Here is a 10,536-nt window from a genome sequence, read left to right on the forward strand (position 1 = left end):
ACTGTAGCGTATCTACCACTACAAAAATTACAATTCACTAGTATAAGGGCCGGGATAGCCTGGTCGGTAGGGCGCTGGGCCCATATCCAAGAGGTCGAGGGTTAAATTTCCTCGCCGGCCGAAGACTCCCCGTGTAGTAAATGGTGACTGATGCACGTTAAATCTGTCGAGTCTCAAAGTCCTCCATGTTCCCATAACAAATCAATACCTCTGGGGGTACTGATCCAGGGCTTTCCTTGTCTTCTGGATTGGGTCAAAATTACAAGGCTACGGAGTTGAACATTAGTAGTCGTAAACCCATGAAATTGGGTCGGCTGTTCAACGACGGTTATAAAATAAAATAAAATTCACTAGTATATAAGACATGTTAACTCGACTCTATGTCGGGGTACCTTTTGATAGATGAAGGTTGACATTGTCGATAACTATTCGCCCCACATTGGTGACCTTCGGACGTGATGTGAACACGCCTACCTTGGCAGTAACACCCACTTCGATATGAACACGCCTACCTTGACAGTAACGCCTACTTCGATGGATGATCCACATTGAATAGTTGACTTGGTACTTGTGACTGCAACATCATCCACCTCCTAGCGCTGTTGCTGCTCAGTTTCAATCACACACAACGTACAACGCATACACTTGACTGCTAAAGGCAACACTCCGACTACGACCGTGACGTTAATACACCTCTCACATTCAGCACACAAAAAGTACGGTGATCTTAATACAACTCTCCCGGCTTCGCACAAAAAACAGCAATGATTCAACTAGTGGTATCCATTCATCGAATTCTATCACAGATATAATTCTGGTGGGGGAGTACTGTAGCGTATCTACCACTACAAAATTACAATTCACTAATATATAAGACATGTTAACTCGACTCTATGTCGGGGTACCTTTTCATAGATGAAGGTTGACATTGTTGATAACTACTCGCCCCACACCTCCTTAAAATGCTCCATTCTTGTTTCCATAGCACCAGGCGGCCTCAGACTTTGTGGCGGGAGGAGTTCTTAGCTTAGACAAACTATACTCTGAATAGAATGAGACATAGTACGAGGAGTTAGGACTAATTGTTTAAAAGTATGTGCAGAAAGTACTGTGCTTGACTTGTACTTATTTACGCATCTGGCATTGCTATTTAGATAAGTGAAGTAATGTTTCCTGTGTATATTTTTAAGCTGAATCGAAAGAGACCAAACACAAAGTCAATGGAATGAATAACTTAGAAATTGCTAGTTTTCGTCTAATAAGAACAATTTTTTGTCTTGTTAATATTTTTTGAAATTGCTTCTTATTTTTTTATGATAAATCGAACGAAATAAAATTCAAGTTGATAAGATAAATAGTTAAGGGAAGATAAATGTAAATAAGTTCAAGATAAGAAAATACTGTTTAGATATAAAAACCCTTTGTTCCATTGCCCTGTAGGTGGCCTCAATTTGATTTCACAAAAGCAAATGCTTAGCAAATAATACTTAGAGAGCAATGGTTACAAAGTATTGTATTTTTTTAACATAAAATTCCTTTAACTTTCAAACTATTAATCCTATCGTTCCAAATTAAGTCTTATTCCTTGCCAGATGAAAGAATACACAGAAGACAATATGTTACAAATCTAAGCGGTAAATAGGTCAAAAGTGTCGTAAATACAAATCTAAAATACCACGTAAAATCATTGCACATTTTTAAACTTTTAGTCCTATTGACTCACATTTGGACACATTTGATTCAGTATAACAGAAAATGGAGAGAAAAAACTTTATTTAACTGGATGGCAATGTCAGATTTGTAAATGGAGTTAAATCATACTTAGAGTTTTTGCAAATAAAACTATTATAAATTTGAAACTATTAGTCCTTTCGTCTCGTCATTTGTCTAGAGACATTAGGTTCCTCTTCCCATTACCCTCTTTCAATAGTTGGCCACTAAGTAGTTTTTTTTTTCATAACTGGAATTCGATCATTTTGAGCTATCTTTACTGCTGCTTTATCCTCAGCTGGTGCATGAAGCGAAAAAAAATTCCAACTTTCTAATTCCTACTTTATACTAGTTCTACTGTGATGTAAATTTAACTTTTATTTAGAGTTATATATCAAAATTTCATTCTTCATAATTCCAGATTTTATTTTTCCTTTTAGATTACTGTTGTTTCTGATTTGAAAGGAGTGGGTCAAAATTTGCAAGACCACGTTGGATCTCTTGAGAATTTTGTGATGAATGCCTCTGTAAATGTGGCTATTAAGTTAGCCGAACCATCCACCATAGGAGATTACGTTAACAATCGTTCAGGTACATATGAGTCAAATATCTTTGTTTCGCACTCAATAACTATATCGCATCAATGTATTTATAAAGAGTTAGAGAATTATAATTCAACTGAAATGGAAAAGTAAATTAAAATATAACAAAAGAAACATTATTGCATTAAAGTACTTCTTCATTGCATTCATTCATGCTGGAGCTTTATTGTGAATAACTGTTTATCAAAGCGAAAGTGTTACTTGTGTCCCGAAGTTCCATTTGGAAATAATACATAAAATATAGAAGAAATAAAATCACATTCGATAAATGAAAAGTAAAACAATTTCTAAACCAAAAATGAGATAGTATACAATAAAAAATCTCAATAAATTCACAAAAAAGTATTTTTAAAACTTAATTAACAATCAGTGTTAAATCAGCATTTTTAAATTAGTGTTGACAGTTGAAAGGAACTGAAGAAAAATTTTCATCGCCAGATCGAAATAATAAACTACTGTAGATTGTTGTTGTACTTTATTTACGTCGCACTAGAGCTGTACAATGGGCTATTGGCGACGGTCTGGGAAGCATCCCTGAGAAGGATCCGAAGACATGCCATCACAATTTTGATCCTCTGCAGAGGGGATGACACCCCCGCTTCGGTAGCCCGGCGACCTGCGCACGAAGTCGAGCACTTTACGGTAGAACAGTTTAACGAGGACCCATACCGCACACCATCGGTCCCTACGCAGACTGATCCAAGTGGTCACCCACCCGCACACTGACAGCAGCCAATGATGCTTGACTTCGGTGATCTGCTGGGAACCGTGTCTTAACGATCAGTCCACTGCGGGACAAACTACTGTAGAACCAACCGAAATGTAATTACTCACTTTTGCCATCTATCAAAAGAATTAATTGAAGGTATAGGTAATACTTTATTTACATCACACTAGAGCTGCACAATGTGCTATTGACGACAGTCTTCATCACTGAGGATAACTCGAAGATATGTCATCACAATTTTTATCCTCCGTAGAAGGGATCTCATATCTGAGGCCACTTCCTCAATTTAAACATAAATCTGAAAGGGAAGGAATTCTCCTAACTGCTGCCACTATTTTAGAGACCAGTAGCTTAGCAATACCCATGGTACTGCTAAGTGACCGACTACAAAACTTTTGATTCCACAGATTTTACGACCATGTACTCCGCTAATCTTCGAGCAGCGAGACACGAGAAGACGTTGTTATGAAAGGAAAACAAACCCTCACCAAGTAAATCTCCTTACTTGCTCTAACTATCAACAGAATTGGAATAATCGAACAAAACAACAACATATTTAATTAATAGGGGAGAGTGGGGTTAAATCAGCTAAAGAGGTGAGACCGGATATCTCGATTGTATCGAAAGTAGTTCCGTTTTTTTTTAGTGGGCAAATTCTGAATTACACTTTATTAGTCAAGAAGAAGAAACTACTATATTGGCGTGCTGTTGTCGATTAATTCACAGTGTCAGTGTAGATAAGTATGTTTTCAACTATCGAATTTTTCATTACACACTTCTCTAGTCGAACTTAGGCTTTCTATACAATGACTACTGGAAGATTGCTGGATTTCATACATTTACTGTAACATAAAAACATTTTATATAACTATCCATATATTTTAGGACCTTTTTCGGCAGCGCAGCTAGTACTTGCTCTTGCTTATCTCCAAAACAATGACAGTTCTGATAGCCGCGAAAAGGTTCCTGACTTTCAACTGTATTTCGTGGAATTGAACAATATTCTACCTTTATTAGATTTCAATATGAAACTGGAGGTAAGTCCACAGATTTAAGAATGTTGTGTATTAAAAAGCCTGTTAATAGATTTTAAATATTAAGGTAGGCCAAACAGAGAGACGGCCAGCGGTAAGTAAAAGACGCAACAGAAGCAGATTCTCTTACTTTTGCATTAGCATGCGCACATCCTTTTGATACTTCAATGGATATAAAAAGCGATGAGATTTATTTACGGACAATTTGAGAAAATATTTGAGAACATTTTCTGTCTTTAATGAGTTTGAAGGTATTTTAGGATAGTTATTGAAATTCAAGAACTGTCCTCAAAATCTGATGGACGTCTGGTCACCTTAGTTATGTCCCATCTCTCGTGGCGACTCTAACACCAAGTTCAAGCTTTCTAAAAACTTTACAAACTGCCATTGTGGCAGAAGGAACCAATCTAACAAATTTGTTAGACATTTGTTTTATATAAGCTCTGCCTTCCGCTTCGCATTGAACGGATTTGTTGCACACCTGTGTTAGTTGCAGCGCGTTCATCTGGGTCAATCTACATATCAGTCTATACTTATAGTATTTTTTTAAAAATACAAATATTAAGGGTCGGAAGCGTTAATATTTACGCGGGTAAAAACAAATCAGCTTGATTGCTTGCTGAAATAACTTGTTGAGATTTTTCTTATACCTCTCTTTGAATCCCTCTCTGCTTTGTCAGGTAATCAAATAGGTTTCGATGTTTTTAGATTCACCTTCCTCTTTCTTAGCTTAAATATTAATATTAGACTCTTAATTTGTATTTCTTCCCCTCTTTGTCGAAATGAACTATAAAGGTATATTTCCCATGGTTTTTATGCATCACCGTGTGCTAATATTGCATTTACTTCAGGCATTTGCTCAAATATATTTGAAGTATACCCTTTCTCCTTATCTGGGTTGCCTATGCCATCTTCTTCATCCAAGAAGTCGTGGAACAATAATGCTGAAATCGGCTAATCCAGATGATCCTCCGCTAGTAGATCCCAACTACTTTGAAGATCCAGAAGATGTGCAAGACATAGTTGCTGGTATAACTACATCTTTTATTTACACTGTAAAACATTTTAGAGTAACTTCTCACCAGAAATGGTTGTAACTATTTTACACGAAAGTTGTGTAGCGAAATGGAGTGAAACCACCAGGAAAAATCACCTCTTTGTAGTGATCTCCTCTAATTACGACCACTTTTGGGAGATACGGAATTTTTTCCATAGACTTTGTGTCGAAGAAAACCTTTAAGAGAGACAATCAAAACCTCTCCTAATGACTCGGCAAACCTCCGCAGCAAATGCGGTAAAGGAAAAATAAACAAGAAAAACTATCAAAATTAAAAATATTGAAGTAATAAATAGATAAAAATATAATAATAGATAGATTAATAGTAATAAAGTAAGGAAATAAAGTAATAGATAGATTGAAAATAAGTAGATTTAAATGTGTTCAAAATATTTGTGACTGACTCTTATGTAGAGAGCTCTTTTTTTGGCGATCTCTGAAAGAGATTGACAACCTCATTTTACAGTCAAAATGCACTAAAGACTATGTAATCAATAATTTAGTTCTAAAGATAAAATTGAAAAAAATAAGTTTTTTTCAGAAAAAAACTTATCATTTCAAACAAACAAATCTCTCCTTTTTTAAAGTAAACTAATTTTTATCATATAAAATCAAATGGAAACTAAAACAAAAAAACATAATTGTTTATTTATTTAAAATAGTTTTGTCATTCATAATTGGTAAATTTGGTTTGACACATAATTATATCACTAGAACTCATTTTTATTGAAGCTAAATTTTATTCATCTATCAGGTTTTCATGACGCTAACACAACTGGCATTTAGACACCAAGAAAATGACCCTCAGTAAAATTAAAATTGATTGCGAAGAATCATGTACCTTCGATAACATTTTTGAGTTAGTGGAGATAACCTCTAAGAATGACCAACCTCCATTAACGACCATTTTACTGTGAAACAGAGAGTGGTCGCTCCCGAGAGGTTTCACTGTACAATATTTATCTCTTAGATCTGGGTGCTTCACAACAGCAAGAACCAAGGATAGTTCTTAAGTATTGTAAAATACCAAGAATAATCCTTTACTTGAAGTAAATAGCCCATCATTTTATGTATTCAATAACACTAAAATTTATAATTGCATTAGCCCTTTTTAATTTAACATAGAAATTTTATTAAACATATTTTTTCTACTTTTTTCTTTATTTTGTATTGGTGTAGGTCAAAATAAGGGAAAAGTGTTATTCTTAGAATTTAGAATTTCTTAGAATTTTGACAATTTATGCCTCTGAAATACACCATAAAATTGCTCATTCATGTTCTTTTTTATGTTAAAGGTAAAAAAATGATTTTTTAACTTTGCAATTATTCAGATTTACGAGAAACAGCAATTTATCATTGATATTATTTTATATTACAAAATCAATGATAAATTTTCCGACTGGCCTGTGTAGGGGGCAGGGAACTGTCCTTGCATCAGAATGGTCCTGGGTTCGAATCCCGGGCAAGGCATGGATGTTTCTTTCTCTCTCTGTGTGTATTATGTCCTTTCTCCTTTGTGTGTGAATGTGACTCGCCCTATAAACGGGTGGTAGTTGTGTGAATTGCTTGGCAGAAGTAGAATTCCTGGCCATAGATGGCGCCACTAAAAAACAGGAACAATCGAACCCCCACTGCATGAACAGGCATACTACAAAAAAAAATTATAAATTTTTAAATATGAATGAAAAAAGTCTATTTTTTTGGATTTTATATTTTAGTACAGATATAATTTCAATTATCTTAAAAATATTTTTAGTGACAATTAGATTGTTTTTTTTTTATAATTAAAAAATATCAAAATATATTTTTGCCTGTACGTCAGAAGAAATATACAAAAGGGACACCGTCGTCCCAAATGCATAAAAGAGTTATGATGTGATACACATAAGAATCAGAAAAAAATCAGAATTTTTGCAATAAAATATAAAGTAAGAATCAGTATAATTTCGAATCCATATATATATACACTGATTCTCAAATTTAGTTTGTGAATCAAACATACAACCAGCACAGAGAGAATATTACGGTAAATTCTAACTAGGCTTCGGAAGTGAATATAAATTCAATGTTATAAAAATATTTAATACAATTGGTTGATATTTGAAAGTTAAAATATAGTTAATCTTATTACACAACTAAAACCATACATATATTTTAAAGCGGCGAATTTTTTTGGGGGGGATATTTAACAGCGTAGAAAATAACAAATTTATGCCATCTCGTAATCGATTTTTAAAATCTACCATATCCGGCTATATTCGAAGTATGCGAAAATTAGCATTTTTGCAAGTAACAATAATTTCCGAATGGTGGAAATGCACGAAAGCTTGGTTAACTAATGTGCATAAACACAATATTCATATAATTACTACTCTTTTAAAAGTGTATGCTAATGTTTTATTTTGTGTTCATTGAAATAAAGTGTTTTTTAACACAATCTTTTCGATTAAAATTTGAATATCTATCGTATAAACCTAAAAATTGTCTTGGAAGAAAAGTGATTTGATAAATAACGGTTTTGGTCATTCTATAATATTTAAATAACAAAATGAAAAAAAATTTAAATTTACGTTTTTAAGGAGGATTAAAAGGAAGAAAACATTTATGTTTCTCCCATTTAAGACGAAAAACGTAAGATACATCACTACTGATGAGAGATGTATTTGGAATTTTCAGCGGTAACAGAAGTTTTTAACGATGCGCCGCACGTTTTCATCGTTTTAGGTGGGACACAAATAGAACTATTTTTTCCTTTTTAGTACTTTTGAAAAACTCTTTTTTTTCGATTTTTTATTAAGTTCCTTTTAGTTTTGTGTCTGTTAGCAAAAAATGGACGAAATTTCATTGGCCATAAAATAGCGATAAATCTTATTCGCAAGTTGTGATCAGGCACAGAGCTCCAGTTAAAATTTGAGCCCTCTAGCAGTCAGGAAAGTGACCGAAATTTTGATTGACGATAAATACAACTTGTCGCGGTCAGAAAAAAGAGCTGAAATCTGTAATATCATCAGGCACAAAGTCTCAAATGATATATGAGCACCCTAATTAATCGGCAAGTGGTAGACGTTTCATTAACGATATTTGATGATAAATTTGGTTTGCAGCGGATAGGAAATGATTGTGATTTATTTTGTCATTAGTAATAAGGCAAAAGTAAATAAATGTCAAAAGCTTTAATAATAAGTGCAAATCTTACTGCTGATCTCAAATAGCACTTGCTTGCGCTTTTTGTTGATGCAGACCAAACGTTCTATGAGGGCGGGATTATAAAGTTATTAGAAAAGTAACAAAAAGTCATCTAACAGAGAGGACGATATTTCACTGATTAATGTTCATTTCTTGTTTAGAAAAATTGAATTTTATTTCACACTAAAGCACCGAAATCATAGCCTACCCAATAGATGCTGATGTATAGATTGCGTAATGATCAATGTTTTTACTCCAAATTTAGCAATTTTACAGATAGATAAGATTTTCTTTTACTTAAACACATAAAATATATTTATAATTTAAAATATCCTTAAATTTTATTTTTGAGCTGAAGGCAAAGAAATTTAAGTGCTCAAAACTAGATGGGAATTATAATTTTTTTTATTAGAAATTGTATATGTTTCTGAAATAATCGTTTAATTAGTATGAAAGGGAGTTAATTTTTTTATTATTTAAATTGTATGTGTTTTTGAAATGTTCGTTTAATTGTAGCATTAAAAGCATGCAGACGAGTGGCTGAAACTGAGCCAATGAAAAGGATTGGAGTGGAGCGTTTTGATACACTTTATCCTGGATGTGAAAAATATGCCAAAAATGAAACTGCTTATTACACTTGCCAAGTGGTCTCGACACCTATCACTTACTATCATTATGCTGGAACTGCAAAAATGGGAGATCCGAAAGATGAAATGACTGTAGTAGATCCTGAATTACGGTAAGTAAGTTTATTTTGATTGTAAAAAAAAGCAATATTCAGGCTTAAAATGAAAAATGTCCTATTTACGAATTAAATCAAAAATTACACAATAAAGTTCGAGTTTTTTTACCGTTTAGTCGAAGAAATTAATGCTTCAGATGTTCTTCTTATAAAATTTAAACATTATAGAAATACTTAAAATTTGCAATTTAGTTTGTTCACAGATAAACATTTTAGAAGTTTTCAGAGGCTATGTTTGGATAGTAATGGCTGGTAAATTTTATTACAACAAGGTAATGTTTGCCATGTAGAAGTTAATTTTTGTTTTTATGGTTCTTACTAGCCGAATTCAAGTATTTAAGAAGAAGAATTTTCAGCATTTGTATTTAAAATAACAAAGGATTAAAAACAACTGTTGCAAATGTAAGAAATTTTTTTTAAGAAAAAAAAAAGAATATCAAATTTTAAATTCTTAGCGAAAATTGTAAAAATGTGAATAGTTTGCGCATTTTAGGAAGAAATTTAAAAATTCGCTCCTCGATATTTGATTATTCTGCACCGTAGTAGTTAAATAAAATTCTATATTGATAATGCGCCTTACGCGTCTATCAAACAAACTTATCCTAAATGGCGGAAGGGATCAGAATGTTTCAGATTTCGGATTTGTGCACTTGATTGCGTCACTGCTGATTTATTCTTTAATCAAAGTATCCTTTTATTTATTTATTTAATGGTATAATTATAACATAAAATTATCCATATATCTATATCTTTTACGTCGCATCAAAAAACACAACCTGTTATAATTGATTTTGTTAGTTATTCTTAAGTAATAATTTAAGCAGTGTTAAACAAGTAGTTTTAAGTTAAATTTGGCATTCTTAAGGATTCTTAAGTTATTTGGTAGTCTTAAGGAATAGTTTAAGTAGTGTTAAATAGTTAGTTATGCGTACAAAAGTTTATATATGGGTCATTCTCACAAAAACAGTCATTTTCATGTCCCCAGTATATTTTATGTTTGTTTTACAGCTTACGAAAAAAAAAAATTCAGGGAAAGTGTCCTTCAGAATGCAGACTAACAAAAGAATAAAAATAAAATTATAAATTTTTGTTTATTATTTATTTTAGGTAATTAAGATATACCAATATGTCATTCCCTCACTTGTCCCCACTAATGATTTAAAAAAAGAAAAAATTGTTTCTGAAATAAAAATAAAAAAATTTACAAATTCGTGTTTTTTATTTCGGACTATTGAAATATAGAATTCAGAAAATCAATTTTAAATTTAATTTCTGATAAAAATATTAACACAGCACTATTTTAAACTTTGTCCCTAGTGTTTCGTGTCATTCCCTCACAACAATGTTCTTATCACCTGCAATCTTCTTAGAATAAAAATATTTTAATAAAAACTTCAGAAGTTAACAACTGGCATCATAGAACAAAATTGCAGTATGTTTCCATCTTCAACTTAAAGAAGCTTTGCTGTGGAATAAAT

The 10,536-nt window shown here is 32.6% G+C and overlaps 1 protein-coding gene across 1 annotated transcript in view; it reads left to right on the forward strand.

The window, feature by feature from the left end:
- Window positions 1–2,150: 2,150 nt before the first annotated feature.
- Window positions 2,151–10,536, forward strand: part of LOC107439118 (alcohol dehydrogenase [acceptor]) — a gene marked incomplete at its 5' end in the record, with an annotated part of 11,393 nt that continues 3,007 nt past the window's right edge. Inside the window, 4 exon segments of the mRNA XM_071180063.1 lie at window positions 2,151–2,301; window positions 3,925–4,076; window positions 4,925–5,102; window positions 8,833–9,055. Of these exon segments, the coding sequence (XP_071036164.1) occupies window positions 2,151–2,301; window positions 3,925–4,076; window positions 4,925–5,102; window positions 8,833–9,055 (704 nt within the window).

Source organism: Parasteatoda tepidariorum, chromosome 4 (genome assembly GCF_043381705.1).
Source record: "Parasteatoda tepidariorum isolate YZ-2023 chromosome 4, CAS_Ptep_4.0, whole genome shotgun sequence".
Taxonomy (NCBI): Eukaryota; Metazoa; Arthropoda; class Arachnida; order Araneae; family Theridiidae; genus Parasteatoda; species Parasteatoda tepidariorum.